We start from the raw sequence: 17,865 nt of genomic DNA on the forward strand, positions 1-17,865 counted from the left end.
ACATATTAGACGCCATCATCTCCTCAGAGCCACCCACCACCCCTGCCCCTTCAAGCATCTTGACATAATCGTCCATCCACATGAAAAAATTGCATATTTTAACAACCTAAACAATCCAAATAGGGGTTCACAATTCAGCAGTAAGCACAAAAATGAAATCAACCGTAATGGATAAAACAAGGATGGACCTTATTATCTCGATATGACTTGCTTTCACACTTCACGAACTCTCGACCAAAGTTGCCGTTCTCCCACCTTTTCGATCTTAGTCTCACGAGCGACTCTGACCTTTCGCATTTGGGGCAGCGGATCAGCGACACCGGACCATAACTGGGCCATCCTTGTCCTCCATTGGAGGAGCCGCTTGCCCGCGACATGCGTGAATCCATGCTAGTAAACACAAACAGTTTAGCATTTGAGTTAGCAACAACTGTTATATCACAACAATGAGTTAGCAACAACTGTTATGTCACAAACAGGACCAACTAGAGGACTGCAGGCGGCCGAACCCTAAACCCTTGGAGGACTGCAGGCGGCCGAACTCAAACCCTAACCTGGAGGCACGAAGCGCGGGGCGCGGACCAACTCGAGAGGCTGGAGGCACGGAGCAGCGGATCCCTCCCGGCGGCGTCTTCCTCCTTCCCGGCGGGGCGACCGGATCCGCGGACTGGAGGCAAGCGTGGGGCGCGGACCAACTCAAGAGGCTAGAGGCAGGCGACGTCTTCCTCCTTCCCGGCGGGCCGCCCCCACGAAGCAGCGGGTCCCTCCCGGTGGGGCGGCCGGATCCACGGACTGGAGGCACGGAGCGCGGGAACAGAGCGCGCGGACTGGAGGCACGGGGCGACCGGATCCGCAGACTCGAGCTCGGCGTGGCGGCTCCAGATCCGTCGCGAGGACCTCGAACTCGAGATCCGCCGCCCAGCTCTGGCCAGGCGCTTGCTCCCTCCCGCGGCGGGCGTGGCAGCTCCTACCAATGGCGTGGTGGGTGGGCGGCGGCGCGGGCGCGGTTCCTGGGCGGCGGCCGGTTGAGGGCTCGGGCGCGGGCGCGGTTCCTATGCTGTCGAGTGGAGTGGGGATTTTTTCGCAGTGGGCCCGACCTGTAAGACACGTGAAAGTAGACGGAGACGGCGTCCAGGCGTATTTGTGAGCAACGGGAACGAGAATCGGGTAAAACTGAGCAAGGACAAAAACTAAGGGTAGCAACGAGTACCGTGGCGAAACTAAGGTGACCAATGTAAAAAACCCTATTAATAAATATAGAAGTAAATGTGTTTGTATAGCATCAGATCGATAGAACAGACGACAAATTCGTACAGTGGGAAGTGATGCGTCGGTTGCTACTTGAGTTACGAGTCAGATGCGTCTCTTCACGAAGAGATGACTCCATGATTTTTTTGCAAATACTACTTAAATACCTTAAGAGTCTCTATATTAAATACTACAGTATATGTCCTAATCGTGCTAATAGTTCAGTACTCCCATTGGCCGGATGGCGCTGTCCTTATAATTGCAGCTCCAATCCCCCCACCCAGGCCCAGCACAAAGGGACCGAGCTCTCGCCAGTCGCCATCCAAGAATCTCCTTCCTCTCCTCCTCTCGCGTCCTGTCCAAGGATCCGGCCGGCAAGGATCTCCGGGGCGCGCGAGCAGCCATGGCCGCGAACGGAGAGGATTTCCGGGGCCCTCTCCTGCTTGGAGCGCGAGACGACGGAGCGGCCTGGTGGGGCCGTGACGACGCCGGCCCTCCGCGAGGCCGCCGGAGCAGCAGCCGCCCGTGGACGGCGCTGGCCATCGCCGCGGCGCTCCTCGCCCTGGCGGGCGTCGTCTTCCTCCTCAGCTCCAGTAGCTACGGGGGCCGTCCCGGTCCCGGTCCCGGTCCCGGCGCCTCCCGCGCCGCCGCCGCCGCGCGGCGGAGCCCGCAGGAGGTGGAGTCCGCGGTGGGCGCGGCGGCGGCGGACGACGCGCGGTGCTCGGAGGTGGCCGCCGCGGCGCTGCGCGCGGGCGGGCACGCGGTGGACGCCGCCGTGGCCGCCGCGCTCTGCCTCGGCGTCGTGCACCCCATGTCCAGCGGCATGGGCGGCGGCGCCTTCGTCGTCGTCCGGGACGCCGCCGCCTCCGGCCAGGCCGTCGCCTTCGACGCCCGGGAGGCCGCGCCGGCCGCCGCCACGCCGGTACGTGCGCCCTGCAACTGTAATGCACGTCGCCCCCCCCCCCCCCCCCCCCCCCCCCCCCCCCCCCCCCCCCCCCCCCCCCCCCGCCTCTGCCTCTGCTCGTCACTGGCTGTTAGTTAGAACTAGAAGCCAGCAAGAGCCGAGCGGGAGGAGGCTAGTCGTCGCGATCGCGAGCGAGGAGAGGAGACAGATTGTGGGGCCGCGTGACACCTGGACGGCACCAGTAGGACGCCTGGGCCCAAGTGTGTTGGGTCGTCCGCGTGTCGCTGTCGGGTGGGCCAGGCACGCTTACCCTAGTGATAGACTGATAGGCTCGCGCACGGCGCACGGCACGGGTCACTGAAGCTGATACGACCAGAATCCTTTTTTTAGGAGACAGATTCCGTCGCAAAGATAAGCAACTTCAGCATTTGCTGTATATTATCTATCCATACTATAAAAAACGCTCACTTATTTTTCTTCTCCCTTTCAGAGCACAGCCATGAAAGCGCATATATCACATATGCATTTTTTAAGATGTTTCAAAAAAAATTAACAAAAAAGAGAAAAAAAAGTGAGTTACATACTATCTAGAAGTCATAAAACTAATATTTATAAAATCATAGGATAAAACTTCCCATTGAAAACGAGTTGTTTCGTCAATGTTTTATTTTATTTTATTTTATTTTGTATGATATGTCGACCAGTCATAAAACTCTCCGTCAAGACTTGTCTAAGAGCCATATTAGGATACAGCGGCAACTTACTAACTAGCAGCCAAAACTATCTCCAGCGTACCATGGTAAAAAACATGTGTTGAACTTGAACTACTACGGCAGCTTTATTTTGCAAACCCTACCATGTAATAGCAGCTAGCTCCATAGATTCCTGAAACATTTTTAGTTAGAGCAGAGTTTATGGAGCTACATCTGTTAAATTGAAACATTTTTAAGTACAGCAGTTCCAAATAGACCTTTAAAAGGTGGATGTTTTTTAGCTAAACATTCAACTAGTGGTTAGCCAACTAGCTAGCTAAGCTAAGAACACAGTCGATTTATTAAACTACACGACAGATGACAGAACAACAAATTTCTTAGGTGACATCATCCGATATTAATACATATTGATGGACACACTACTCCACGTTATGTGTTGCTATATGGTACTGAATCCGTTCTTGAATATCTGTCGCTCTCAACAAAAAAAAAGAATAGAGGGAGTAGTACTTTCCAATCGTGTTTTCATGTTAAAGTTGACAAGATCATCTTGTGCGATCGACCACGACGTTGCGTACGATCGCAAGAAACAACGAGATAAATAAATAAATATCAGCATTGCTGAATAGTGACGTTTCGTACGCTTATCCTCCAATAAACGACTCCTGCAACCCAAGGATCATCAGTGGCCTACTCGGCTTTACAGTTCAGAATGTATCTCTTCTCCCACCGGGTGCGATCAGCCTTTTGTTTACTTACTTTATTTATAGCCACGTGGTTCAGCCACGCCCGCGATCTGAGCAGTGCAGACTGACCCAAATGTTTTTCTTACAATTTGTTAGAAGCATAAAATTATTTTAGTTTAAAATATAAATAGAGTCTGATTTTAGTCTAATCCGATCCTTTAATTTATAGGTCTCATTTCGTTTTTTTAATTTGTCGCTTTTTTAAAAAAAATTAGCAGATCAGAAGTATTCGAGAACGATAGTATAAAATTTAAAGTCCATCATTAGGTGGTAGGTACCAGTGTCGCGAGGGATCGGAGAATGTGTACCAGTTTCTTTATATATATATAATTGGAATGCTTCGCATGCGCTAGTTTTTTTTTTCTGCCAAAGTATTTGCCCTGCTCTGGAATCTGTATTAATAATTTTAGATAGCAGAGCCGGCAGCGGCAGGTAACCCATCTTTATATTGGCAAGTTGCTTCATGCTTGTATCCCGTCGTTTTGTGGGACGGCTTCGGAACATTCTCCGTCCAGTGTCTTTTTTAATCACATAAAATATACACTTAACGTTCCAAGTGAAAAATAATCACCGTCTTTGGCACGTAATTTCCAGCAGTCCGGAAAATTGTGCACGGAAACATCTCTCAAAAAAAAAGAGAAATATTTTTTTTTGAACGAAGCAAAACAGCGCGCTCTTTCTGACTGCAGCTCTCCGCGTGTGTTTGTGCTGGTGCCAACTCCAGGACATGTACGCGGCGGACCCGGCGGCCAAGTACAGGGGCGCGCTGGCCGCGGGCGTCCCGGGCGAGCTGGCGGGGCTCCACGCCGCGTGGTCGCGGTACGGGCGGCTGCCGTGGCGGGACCTGGTGGCGCCGGCGATCCGCCTCGCGCGCGACGGCTACGAGGTGGTCCCGTACCTGGCCCGCGCGCTGCAGGAGTGCGAGGGCGACGTGCTCGCGGACCCCGGCCTGCGCGCCGTGTTCGCGCCGGGAGGGCGCCGGGTGCTGGCGGCGGGGGAGACGTGCCGCAACCCGGCGCTGGCGGCCGCGCTGGAGCGCGTGGCGGAGGAGGGCGCCGCGGCGCTCTACGGCGGCGCCGTCGGGGAGGCCCTGGTCCGCGACGTCAGGGCGGCGGGCGGGGTCCTGACGGTGGACGACCTCAGAGGGTACAGGGTGGAGGTGGGCGCCGCCTTGCGAGCCGACGCCATGGGGTTCACCTTCCTCGGCATGCCGCCGCCGTCCAGCGGCACCCTCGGGATGGCGCTGGTCAGTGCTTGCTTTGCTCCTGCTCTGCAAGGGGTTCGATCCAAACGCAAGCGACGTGCACTTATTTGTTCGTTTCTTGGTATCATGCATTTGTATGATGACCAATGCAGATCCTGAACATCCTGCAAGGGTACAGCTCGCTCGAGTTCTTGAAGGAGCTCCTTGGCATCCACCGCGTCATCGAGTCCATCAAGCACATGCTAGCCATCCGGATGGACCTCGGCGACCCCGACTTCGTGGACGTGACCAGCGACGTCGCCGAGATGCTGTCCACGACATTCGCCGACAAAGTCCGGCAGAGGATCGTGGACAACACGACGTTCCCTCCCGGCTACTACTTCCCCAAGTACGTATGCCTAATTTGGCGTTGCGGATTCTATCGGTCGCAGCCTTGCAGCCAGCGGGCATCACTCATTCCTGTTCTGGTTATTGGCGGCAATGGCATCAGGTGGAGCCAGCTGGACGACCACGGCACCAGCCACCTGTGCGTGGTGGACGGCGACCGGAACGCGGTGGCGATGACGACGACCGTCAACGCATACTTCGGCGCCAAGGTGCTGTCTCCGTCGACGGGCATCGTGCTGAACGACGAGATGGACGACTTCTCCGTCCCCGCGAAGCGCACGCCGGACCGCCTCCCGCCCGCGCCGGCCAACTTCATAGCGCCCGGGAAGCGGCCCCTGTCCTCCATGACGCCGCTGATCATACTCAAGGTATCTCTATTCTATTCGCCGCGTGCCGTCTGGCTTGCACTGCATGAGCCCGACGTTGGTCGTCTGAGTCTGACGGCACGAGCACGCACGTCTCGCTCCGTACCGAAGCTGAAAGCCGTTGAGCTGTGCGCGCAGGACGGTGAGCTCGCCGGCGTCCTCGGAGGCAGCGGGGGCACGAACATCATCGCCACGGTGGTCCAGGTGTTCGTGAACCACTTCATCGTCGGCATGGACCCTCTGGCGGCCGTCCAGCATCCCAGGGTGTACCACAAGGTACCGAAACAACCAGGACGCGCGCCATGGCAAACCCTGCCTCGTACGTTGGACGGACGAGTGGCTGACTGAGCAATGTGCTGTTCCTATATATCCTGCAGCTGATCCCGAACGTCGTGACGTACGAGAACCAGACAGTGGGCGACGGCGAGGTGATCGCGCTGGGCGGCGCGGCGAGGGCGTTCCTGGAGGAGAGGGGCCACCGGCTTCGCAGCACGGACTCGGGCGCCGTGTGCCAGTTCATCGTGCACGAGCTGGCGGAGCCGCCGGCCGCGCCCGGACACGGCGTCTTCCGCGGGAGGCTCACCGCCGTGAGCGACCCCAGGAAGGGCGGCAGCCCTGCGGGGCTGTGATTGTGATGGAGGCTGGTGCGCGTGGATAGTTGCGCCTTCCGATCCAACTTTCGTGCGTGGATCTCATCTCCTCCCTGTAGATAGATAGAAAGATTCATAGACATATCATGCATTGTTTCCTGTCCAGCATTCGCATGGAGAGTAGACGAAAAGGACATATATAATTCATCTCTTGTTTATGTATATTGCCTAGATGGGAATCCATCAAACTGCTTTCGTGAACTAGTGGACATGCACGACCAGTGAAAGTTTCGAGAAACAATAGTGAACATTTGAGAGAATTTATATGTAACAGGTGACGAGATTTAATATAATGTCTATTTGCAACAAGAGTTCGCTGATGCATTCATGTAATGGATGATAAGAATTTAGAGAGATAAAGTGTGTATTTACAACAGAAATTGGTTGCTAAGCACATCCCTTGCGATCCTTTTTTCTTCTGTACAAATAGAATCGGCTCCATAAGGTGAAGAATTCGGACGAATGTACCCGGCCTCTTGTAATTCCGTTAATTGCTTATTAAGGTCCTTTAGTTCTTCTAAGGACATCCTGTATGGCCGTTTAGAAATAGGAGCAGTCTCAGGTAAGAGATCAATGACAAACTCAACTTCTCTATCTGGTGGCATCCCTAGTAACTCCTCTGAAAGGACATCCGGAAAATCCCTAACCACACGGATGTTGTCACCAACAAACTTCCCATCTACTAAGAATGCCGCTAGTCTAGTGGCGGTAGTTACTGCAATTCCAACTTCAATTTTTTCTCCTTTGGAACTGAATTTTTTCTCCTTTGGAACTGGTGAGCTCTATGGTTTCTTTAGCACAGTGTATAAACTGTGACACCCCAGGTGTCAGTTTCGTGTTATGACGGGAGATTAATTCTAATCTCGGATGCTCAGTAAAAATTTCTCTTTCTCGCTCGCGTATGTATCTGATTATCCAGATTATTCATTCACATTTCGCCGAATTCGGAGCTATTCGATCTCGACGAATACCGAATTTGGAGCCTGTTGAAACTTTTATTTCTCGGAACGAATGCAAACTCGGAAATCATTCTCGAATTTTAAATCTCATCTGAAGCTCATTTAATCAAACTCTCAACGACTGTTATTTGATCTGTGTCCGAATCCAACTCCTCGAACTTCGATCGATGTCCGACTATTTTATCCGGGTCCGTATTCTCCAACGGGATACTCTGTACGTCGCCCTCTAATTAATTCTTATCCGACTCGACTCATACCTCTATGTTCGATCCCGATTTAAAAATCAACCTCAGCGATAATTTTAAATATCGCGATTTATCTCTTTCAATCATAAATCCAAAAGCCAGTCATATCTTAAGACGATTTATTTTCAAATCTTGCGTAGTGAATTATTGCCGAGCGAATTCAAATCCAACTCTCGGCCGAATTGATCGCTCAATCGTCCGTTCGACGAAATTCTAGTTCGCTCTGTTTTGTGACTGACGAAACCCGCAGGAACATTTTTATTCCGGAAAATAAATTTAGCGCGACCCGAATTGGGATTTTGGGCCAAGCCCATTCTAGCCCAATTGGCCCACTAAAGAACCCTAACCCTAGGGCTCCTTCTATAAATAGGATCCCTCTCCCCTTGCACTTGGCAATTTTGCACTACCACCCCTAGCCGCCAGCAGCCTTCTCTTCCCACACTCTTCTTCCTCCTCCGGTCGTGCATCAGCCCTGCACTTCCCTCCACGGCGCCACTTCCTTCTCCCCCATGGCCGCGAGCTCTCTCCTCCAGCTGCTCGACGCCCCCAGCTTCTTCTCCCTCGCGCAACAGCAGCCGACCATCTCCCTCAGCACAACCGAGCTCCCTCCCAAGGACAACGTCCCTCCCCTGCTGCTGCTCGCCCTTTCCCTCCCCTACGCAGGTCTGCTCCACCCATGGCGCCCAGAAAATTTCAGCCGACTCCCTGTCTTCTTCTCCCCACGGTAGCAGGCATGGAGGTTGGCTCCTCTCTGCATGGCAGCCGAGCTTCCATAGATGGCGCCCTCCTCCCTCTGTCCCTTGCTGTAGGAGCTCCCTTGGTGCAGCCGACGCCCTGCACAGCGCCCCTTCTTCCTCCCTGCTCGCAGCGGCAACAATCTCCAACGACTTCCTTGCTCCATGGCTGGCGCCCAGCAGCAGCCCTACGCAGCGCCGCTGCTCCATCCCCTCCCCAGCGCCCCTCTTTTCTTCTACCTCTGGCCGGTCTTTTCTGCGCAGCAAGACGCGCGCTGCAGCAACACCGTTCTTCGCCTTGCGTCGTCGTCGAGTTTCACCATTCCCCTCCCCCAAAACAGCAAGACCACAACAGCCCCGGATTCCCTCCGTGTCGCTTGCATGCCACCCGCTTGATGTATTGCACAGCCACATTGTCACTGCTCGTTGTCCGTCAACGCGCAACCCCTCTGTTTTCCCCGTTGGCGCAGCAGCCCCGACGCCTCCGCGCTCTGCGGGCTCGCTGTTTTATAAAGCACAGTGAACAGCACGCCGTCGATACTCGCCGGTTGTTTGCTGTTTTTGCGCAGCCCTGTCGTCGTCGTCGTTCACCCCGGTGAGACCGCGACGCTCCTTGTTCGATTCCGCATCGACATTATTTTCCTATGATTAATTATGTATGTGTGCTGCTTTGTTTTATTTTTGTGGAGGAGAGAACCCCGTGTTTTGCGTGGAGAAGAAGGCAAGCCGCTCGACGCTCGTCGATGTTCGTAGCGATGCACAAATCGGAATCGTCGTCGTCCTCACAAACACCGATTGGGTTTGTTTATGGTGAGCCAATGCATGTCGCTCTCGATCGACTCGATTAGTTATTTTGAATGGATGTGTGTAAAATGTTTCGATTATGCGCATTGGTAGGATCGCGTTTGCGATTGGAGAGCAAGAGGTTAATTGATGTGCGCGATTTGTAGTTGTCTAATTATGTTTTGGTCGATGATGTGCATGTGGTTATATGTGTGTGAAAGTATAATTGTATGAATGGACGCGTGTAGGGAAGAAAATGAAATAGAAAAGAACTCGGGTATTTTTATTTTGATAGGAAAATATGTGATGCGTTGTTTGATGCGAAAACTAAGTTACAAAATGTGGATTTTGTTTTGGGAAATGCATCGATATGTGTTTATGTGAAAAGTGTATTTGTTTTAAGCAATGTGACGGGATTCGTAATTTTAGAGGGGATATATTTATTGATGTGGTGAGTAGTTTAGAGAATGCTAGTTTGCGTGGAGGATGTATCGTTAAGACATGAGTGTCGGAGTTCATTTATATTAGTGGTCGCGCCACATTGAGTGAAGTGTCTCGAGTGCACGCCATAATGTGGTTGTATGCGAGACAGGGTTATGCATATGATGAGTTTAGTAAAAAATTCCATCGGTGTCAGTTGTGTTAAGTTGAAGTTTATTTGTGCATGTAAAGTAGTAAGGTATTTAATGCTTACGACTCTTAGTCGATGGTAGAAATTGTCTTGGCTTAAATAGAGAGGTGGTGACATGCCAGAGTAGTCATCGCTTTCTCTATATTTATAGGTCAAGTCATGACGATGCGTATTATGCGCTCGTTAAATTAGGCTTCGCATGTAGTGTATGATTGTGCTCACGATTTCGAGTAGACACTTCATGTAAGTCAAGTAGGTTTGTGATACAAGGATGTAATGGAGTTAGTTGTTTTAGGCTAATTATTGAAATACCCGGTTCGTAGGATAAACATGTAAGCGTTCATGATTTGGGAAGTAAATGTGTGGTGATTGCGATTTGGAGATTTGTGGTTTACGATTCATATGAGTTGGTCGGTGTGCACATATACTTGTGAATCTGTGGGTTTATAAAAATGTTGTAGTATATGTTGTGTCTCGGATTGCGGCAATAAAAGGCAAGTTGACGTGTATGTTATTTAGCGGCGATGTCGTTGCTCTAGTTAACCGAATTGTTAGATGACGTGGTTAAGCTCGTAATCACGGTGAATTGCTTGTTGTAGTCTAGATATGTATGGTTACGGTCGCGGGTAAAAAGTAGTAGTGTTCATATGATGTCTAAGCTAAAATGCAAATTAGTGTGTGAAGGGCGCATCGATACATGTATATGTACCGGGTCTGATGATTGTGGTGAATGCGTTTGTTAAATGAATGTGGTAATTTTAGTGCACTAAATGACTTAAATAAAAATTTCAAGTCGATTTGTTGATTTTAATTGATTGTCTTAACTCGAATAAATAGTAAAGCGTTAGAGTAATTCAAGTCTCTCGAACGCGGCGATTCTTGAATTATATAGGAGCTGAAATTTATTGATTGCTGTTTTGGACTGCACGCACTGTTTTAGTTGTGCTGCATGTTTGATGAACTAAATTGTGTTTTCTGTAGATATGTGCTATAGAAAATTGGTAGATAACTTTATTATCTTGCTGGTGTTAAAATTTGACAGCCATAGGTCTGACAGTTTAGGAGTTATGCTTTTTACAAATTCAGTAACTGAATCTGTCCAAATTCTGTACAGATTTCAGAAACTGCACTGTTTGCTTAAGTTAATGTTACAATATGTTCATGGTGTGTTGTGTGGAGTTGTGTGGAGTTTGGAGAGGATTTGATCACTTGAGTGTGTCTAGAATTGAATGCTAGAGCTCTTGTAAGTAGTTGAAGTGGGAAAACTTGGATGACTTGAATGTGGGGTGGTTGGGGGTATTTATAGCCCCAACCACCAAACTAGCCGTTTGGTGGTGGCTGACTGTCGTATGGTGCACCGGACAGTCCGGTGCACACCGGACATGTCCGGTGCGCCAGCCACGTCACCAGGCCGTTGGGATTCGACCGTTGGAGCTGCTGACTTCTGGGCCCGCCTGGCTGTCCGGTGTACACCGGACATGTACTGTAGATTATCCGGTGCACCGTCTCGCGCGTGCCTGACTTCTGCGCGCTTCTGGCGCGCATTAAATGCGCCTGCAGGTGACCGTTGGCGCGAAGTAGCCGTTGCTCCGCTGGCTCATCGGACAATCCGGTGAATTATAGCGGAGCGAATTCCCGAGACTGGCGAGTTCCAGAGCCGCTCTTCCTTGGGGCACCGGACACTGTCCGGTGTACACCAGACAGTCCGGTGAATTATAGCGGAGCGCCTCTGGATTTTCCCGAAGGTGATGAGTTTGACTTGGAGTCCTCTGGTGCACCGGACTCATGCTTGCTTCCCTGCTTGGCATGCGCTACAAATCCTGTCTTTCTCAAAATGAACATTTGTTAATCCTAAAATGTGCTCTCCCTTTAGAAGCTTATGAAGATTCTTCATCCCAACATGTGCTAGTCGGCGATGCCAGAGCCAGCCCATGTTAGTCTTAGCAATTAAGCAAGTGTCGAGTTCAGCTTTATCAAAATTCACTAAGTATAGCTGACCCTCTAACACTCCCTTAAATGCTATTGAATCATCACTTCTTCTAAAGACAGTGACACCTACATCAGTGAATAGACAGTTGTAGCCCATTTTGCATAATTGAGATACAGAAAGCAAATTGTAATCTAAAGAATCTACAAGAAAAACATTGGAAATAGAATGGTCAGGAGATATAGCAATTTATCCCAATCCTTTGACCAAACCTTGATTTCCATCCCCGAATGTGATAGCTCGTTGGGAATCTTGGTTTTTCTCGTAGGAGGAGAACATCTTCTTCTCCCCTGTCATGTGGTTTGTGCACCCGCTGTCGATTACCCAGCTTGAGCCCCCGGATGCATAAACCTACAAAACATCTTTAGTTCCTGACTTTAGGTACCCAAATGGTTTTGGGTCCTTTGGCATTAGAAACAGGAACTTTGGGTACCCAAACACAAGTCTTTGACCCCTTGTGCTTGCCCCCAACATATTTGGCAACTACCTTGCCGGATTTGTTAGTCAGAACATAAGATGCATCAAAAGTTTTGAATGAAAAGCTATGTTCATTTGATGCACTAGGAGTTTTCTTCTTAGGCAACTTAGCACGGGTTGGTTGCCTAGAGCTAGATGTCTCACCCTTATACATGAAAGCATGGTTAGGGCCAGAGTGAGACTTCCTAGAATGAATTCTCCTAATTTTGTCCTCGGGATAACCGGCAGGGTATAAAATGTAACCCTCGTTATCCTGAGGCATGGGAGCCTTACCCTTAACAAAGTTGGACAATTTCTTAGGAGGGGCACTAAGTTTGACATTGCCTCCCTGTTGGAAGCCAATGCCATCCTTAATGCCAGGGCGTCTCCCACTATAAAGCATACTACGAGCAAATTTAAATTTTTCATTTTCAATTTCATGCTCGGCAATTTTAGCATCTAGTTTTGCTATATGATCATTTTGTTGTTTAATTAAAGCCATGTGATCATGTATAGCATTGACATCAACATCTCTACATCTAGTACAAATAGAAGTGTGCTCAACGGTAGATGTAGAGAGTTTGCAAGATTTTAATTCTACAACCTTAGCATGCAATATATCATTCTTAGTTCTAAGGTCGGAAACAGTAGCATTGCAAACATCAAAATCTTTAGCCTTAGCAATTAATTTTTCATTTTCATTCCTAAGGCTAACAAGAGATAAGTTCAATTCTTCAATCTTAGCAAGCAAATCATCATTATCATTCCTAAGATTGGGAATTGAAACATTACAAGCAATAGAATCAACCTTAGCTAACAAATTAGAATTCTCATTTCTAAGGTTGTCTATAGTCTCATGGCAAGTGCTTAGCTCACTAGATAATTTTTCACATTTTTCAACTTCTAGAGTATAAGCATTTTTAACCTTAACATGCTTTTTGTTTTCCTTGATTAGGAAGTCCTCTTGGTTGTCCAAGAGATCATCCTTCTCATGGATGGCACTAATTAATTCATTTAACTTTTCTTTTTGTTGCATGTTTAGGTTGGAAAAAAGAGTGCGTAAGTTATCTTTCTCATCACTAGCATTTTCATCACTAGAAGACTCATATCTAGTGGAGGACTTAGATTTAACCTTCTTCTTTTTGCCGTCCTTTGCCATGAGGCACTTGTGGCCGACGTTGGGGAAGAGAAGTCCCTTGGTGACGGAGATGTTGGCGGCGTCCTCGTCGTCGGAGGAGTCGCTAGAGCTTTCGTAGGAGTCCCACTTCCGACAAACATGGGCATCGCCGCCCTTTTTCTTGTAGTACCTCTTCTTCTCCTTTCTTCTCCCCTTCTTGTCATCGCCCCTGTCACTGTCACTAGAAATAGGACATTTTGCAATAAAGTGACCGGGCTTACCACACTTGTAGCAAACCTTCTTGGAGCGAGGTTTGTAGTCCTTCCTCCTCCTTTGTTTGAGGATTTGGCGGAAGCTCTTGATGACGAGCGCCATTTCCTCATTGTCGATCTTGGAGGCATCGATTGGTTGTCTACTTGGTGTAGACTCCTCCTTCTTCTCCTCCGTCGCCTTGAATGCAACCGGTTGAGCTTCGGACGTGGAGGGACCGTCAAGCTCGTTGATCTTTCGTGAGCCCTTGATCATAAATTCAAAGCTCACAAAATTCCCGATTACTTCCTCGGGAGTCATTAGTGTATATCTTGGATTACCATGAATTAATTGTACTTGACTAGGGTTAAGGAAAATAAGAGATCTTAGAATAACCTTAACCACCTCGTGGTCATCCCACTTTTTGCTCCCGAGGTTGCGCACTTGATTCACCAAGGTTTTGAGCCGGTTGTACATATCTTGTGGCTCCTCCCCTTGGCGAAGACGGAAGCGACCGAGCTCCCCCTCGATCGTTTCCCGCTTGGTGATCTTGGTGAGTTCATCACCCTCGTGCGCCATCTTGAGCACGTCCCAAACGTCCTTGGCGCTTTTTAGTCCTTGCACCTTGTTGTACTCCTCCCTACTTAGAGAGGCGAGGAGTATGGTTGTAGCTTGGGAGTTGAAGTGCTCGATTTGGGCCACCTCGTCCTCATCATAATCCTCATCCCCTACGGATGGTACCTGTGCTCCAAACTCAACAACATTCCATATACTTTTGTGGAGTGAGGTTAGATGAAATTTCATTAAATCACTCCACCTAGCATAATCTTCACCGTCAAAGGTTGGCGGTTTGCCTAATGGAACGGAAAGTAATGGAGTATGTCTAGAAGTACGAGGATAATGTAAGGGGATCTTACTAAACTTCTTGCGCTCATGGCGCTTAGAAGTTATGGAGGGCACGTCGGAGCCGGAGGTAGAAGGTGATGAAGTGTCGGTCTCGTAGTAGACCACCTTCCTCATCTTCTTTATTTTGTCGCCACTCCGATGCGACTTGTGGGAAGAAGTCTTCTTTTCCTTCTTCTTCTCCTTGTTGCGGGACTCTCCCGATAGAGCTTTCTCGTTGCTTGTAGTGGGCTTTTCGCCGGTTTCCATCTCCTTCTTGGCGTGATCTCCCGACATCACTTCGAGCGGTTAGGCTCTAATGAAGCACCGGCTCTGATACCAATTGAAAGTCGCCTAGAGGGGGGTGAATAGGGCGAAACTGAAATTCTCAAAAATAATCACAACTACAAGCCGGGTTAGCGTTAGAAATATAATCAAGTCTACGAGAGAGGGTGCAAAACAAATCGCAAGCGAATAATGAGTGTGACACGCGGATTTGTTTTACCGAGGTTCGGTTCTCGCAAACCTACTCCCCGTTGAGGTGGTCACAAAGACCGGGTCTCTTTCAACCCTTTCCCTCTCTCAAACAGTCCCTCGGACCGAGTGAGCTTTTCTTCTCAATCACTTGGAACACAAAGTTCCCAAAAGGACCACCACATGATTGATGTCTCTTGCCTCAATTACAAGTGAGTTTGATCGCAATAAAGAATCAAAGAAAGAAGAAAGCAATCCAAGCACAAGAGCTCGAAAGAACACAAACAAATCTCTCTCACTAATCACTAGGGCGTTGTGTGGAGTTTGGAGAGGATTTGATCACTTGAGTGTGTCTAGAATTGAATGCTAGAGCTCTTGTAAGTAGTTGAAGTGGGAAAACTTGGATGACTTGAATGTGGGGTGGTTGGGGGTATTTATAGCCCCAACCACCAAACTAGCCGTTTGGTGGTGGCTGACTGTCGTATGGTGCACCGGACAGTCCGGTGCACACCGGACATGTCCGGTGCGCCAGCCACGTCACCAGGCCGTTGGGATTCGACCGTTGGAGCTGCTGACTTCTGGGCCCGCCTGGCTGTCCGGTGTACACCGGACATGTACTGTAGATTGTCCGGTGCACCGTCTCGCGCGTGCCTGACTTCTGCGCGCTTCTGGCGCGCATTAAATGCGCCTGCAGGTGACCGTTGGCGCGAAGTAGCCGTTGCTCCGCTGGCTCACCGGACAATCCGGTGAATTATAGCGGAGCGAATTCCCGAGACTGGCGAGTTCTAGAGCCGCTCTTCCTTGGGGCACCGGACACTGTCCGGTGTACACTGGACAGTCCGGTGAATTATAGCAGAGCGCCTCTGGATTTTCCCGAAGGTGATGGGTTTGACTTGGAGTCCTCTGGTGCACCGGACACTGTCCGGTGGCACACCAGACAGTCTGGTGCGCCAGACCAGAGGTGCCTTCTGTTATCCCTTGCTCTCTTTGTTGAACCCCATACTTGGTCTTTTTATTGGCTAAGTGTGAACCTTTGGCACCTGTATAACTTGTACACTAGAGCAAACTAGTTAGTCCAATTATTTGTGTTGGGCAATTCAACCACCAAAATCATTTAGGAAATAGGTGTAAGCCTAATTCCCTTTCACAGTGGATGCTCGCCAAGCGAGTACCTCCCCCAGCAAACACTATCTAAGTGTTAAATTAAAGGCAAGCCCCGGTTTTATGCATAACCGTTATATATATGCTATTTTACTACACTTAATGTTTGTAGGCTTGTACTGTGCACTTAAGTGTAGGAGTTGAATGAAACCCTAGTTGCATGAACTCAGGATTCCTTTTTGTGATGGATACTAGTATGCTAGGTCGAGTAGCTGCTATACTAATTAGGGATCTCGGTAGAAGTCGAGTGATTTTTCTAGCACTCGCGCGAGGTCAGGAATTGGTTGTATCCATTTTGATATCGTAATGATGATAGTCTGTGGACAACGGTCCATGGGGATGCGTTGTCTACGAGACGGAAATTGGAATAAGGATTAAGGTGTGGTACCGTGTGTCAAGCGTTTGAACGTACTAAGCACATGCCGAGAAATATGGTAAATCGGTAAGCCTAGTACCTGATTGAACCTGGCAGTGGACTTTACCCCTCACGCGACCTGAGACGTGGTCTCCCATTCCGGTTATGGTGGGTACAAGTGCGGTCACTGCACGACGGCAGTCGGGGTCAGTGAGGCATTTTACGCCAAGGCGGTGAGCCCTGATCTGCTGACGGGGAATCGATGGGGACGGTTGATGTGTGTGGGGGCGGAGTGCCTCGCCACGTCGTGTGTTTAGGTTTACCTTGCAAGGTTTAAAAACTCGATTCGAATCGTCTGCTTCTCGTGGCTAATGAGACTGCTTGATCCATGCTGCTACATTGAGTAATAAGTGGAAATGAGTTGACTGGCAAAAAGGTTGATTGCTTAAAAATGTTTGATATCATGTATGAGTAGCTAGGTACTCATCTAGTTTAAAAAGGATCATACTAAAACTTGAAAAGCTAAAACATGATTTTAGACTCAGCTAGTGCTTTTGGCAACCAAACCCCTCAGCCAAACAGCTGCATGTCTAGAGGTAGAGGAGTAGACTCCTCACACCGGGTAAGTCTAGCTGAGTATTAGTATACTCAGCCTTGCTTGTGGCATAATTTTTGCAGGTACCTCCTTGAATTTTGGTTGATGGTGTGACTTGGCCTCCATCCCTGCCACCGGGATAGACGGTCGAGTGGGTTAGTGCTTCCGCAGGAGAGGACCGGGAGGAGTAGTGTGGCCAGGCTTCGCCATGTTACTCGGTTCTTCCCCGTTAGTTATTTCCGCTGCATTAAAATTTATGGTTATTATTTCTGAAACTCCGATAATGTAATCACTAATGATACTTATTAATTTGTTGTATTATGCTTTATTGTATTTCTCTGTGCCTCACCTTCGAGTGAGCTAGTGGTATTCGATCCTGGTAAGTGGCCTTGTCGGACTAGATCCGAGGGACTGACGTTTTATTCCTATTTAAGTGTGGTCTAGCCTCTAAGGCGGGACTTAGGCACTTAAGTTGGAATAATTCGGGCGGTTCCGCCACAGCTGGTATCGGAGCGAATACCAGTACAGAGAAGTCAATAAGTCATGATTACCAACCTTTTCTAAAGTAAAACTTGCTTAGAAACCAAAGTTGGATAGATATCAGGACGATAAGGATAGACCTAGGACGTGAAGCCTTAGGAAATAGATGGGTAGCTAGGTGGCTATTTATATAGGCCATAAAGGCTACTAATACTATTAATAGGGATGCTGTAGAAGCACCCGAAAAATTAGTTAGGTCTGAGAAGACGACTAGAATGAGCATGCATCATGATTGTCGCATTATAATTTTCTCTTGTGCATCAACATGCTTCTCTCATCTTTATTCCAATAATAAGAACTTGTGAATAATGTGATGTATTGTTATGTCAGGAAACCTAAGAAATGCCTTATCTCTTGTCTAATTGGTAAGTCTTGCTAGGTTGTGTTAAGTGTTTCTCTTGCCTTGCTATCTAGGTGGTATTGAAATTGTTCAACCCTTTTTGCAAAAAAAATGTTGTTTGTTTCCTCATGAAAGACCCC

The 17,865-nt window shown here is 49.1% G+C and overlaps 1 protein-coding gene and 1 pseudogene across 1 annotated transcript; one reads left to right on the plus strand and one right to left on the minus strand.

Annotated features, from left to right (window-relative positions):
* Positions 1-220: 220 nt before the first annotated feature.
* On the minus strand, positions 221-1,653 carry LOC109941701 (uncharacterized; annotated as a pseudogene).
* On the plus strand, positions 1,233-6,537 carry LOC103634830 (glutathione hydrolase 3). The gene is made up of 6 exons (XM_020542533.2): positions 1,233-2,170; positions 4,336-4,857; positions 4,968-5,203; positions 5,306-5,570; positions 5,706-5,843; positions 5,945-6,537. Exons 1-6 carry the CDS (start codon positions 1,652-1,654, stop codon positions 6,194-6,196), a joined length of 1,932 nt encoding a protein of 643 aa, XP_020398122.1. The 5' UTR covers positions 1,233-1,651; the 3' UTR covers positions 6,197-6,537.
* Positions 6,538-17,865: the final 11,328 nt, after the last annotated feature.

This window comes from Zea mays, chromosome 8 (assembly GCF_902167145.1).
Source record: "Zea mays cultivar B73 chromosome 8, Zm-B73-REFERENCE-NAM-5.0, whole genome shotgun sequence".
Taxonomy (NCBI): Eukaryota; Viridiplantae; Streptophyta; class Magnoliopsida; order Poales; family Poaceae; genus Zea; species Zea mays.

Excerpts from the sequence above, each read along its gene's own strand:
- LOC103634830 (XM_020542533.2), top strand. The coding sequence starts at position 1,652 with ATGGCCGCGAACGGAGAGGATTTCCGGGGCCCTCTCCTGCTTGGAGCG. Across the intron at positions 2,171-4,335 it reads CGCCGGCCGCCGCCACGCCG|GACATGTACGCGGCGGACCC; the intron begins GTACGTGCGCCC and ends TGCCAACTCCAG. Across the intron at positions 5,571-5,705 it reads CGCCGCTGATCATACTCAAG|GACGGTGAGCTCGCCGGCGT; the intron begins GTATCTCTATTC and ends CTGTGCGCGCAG.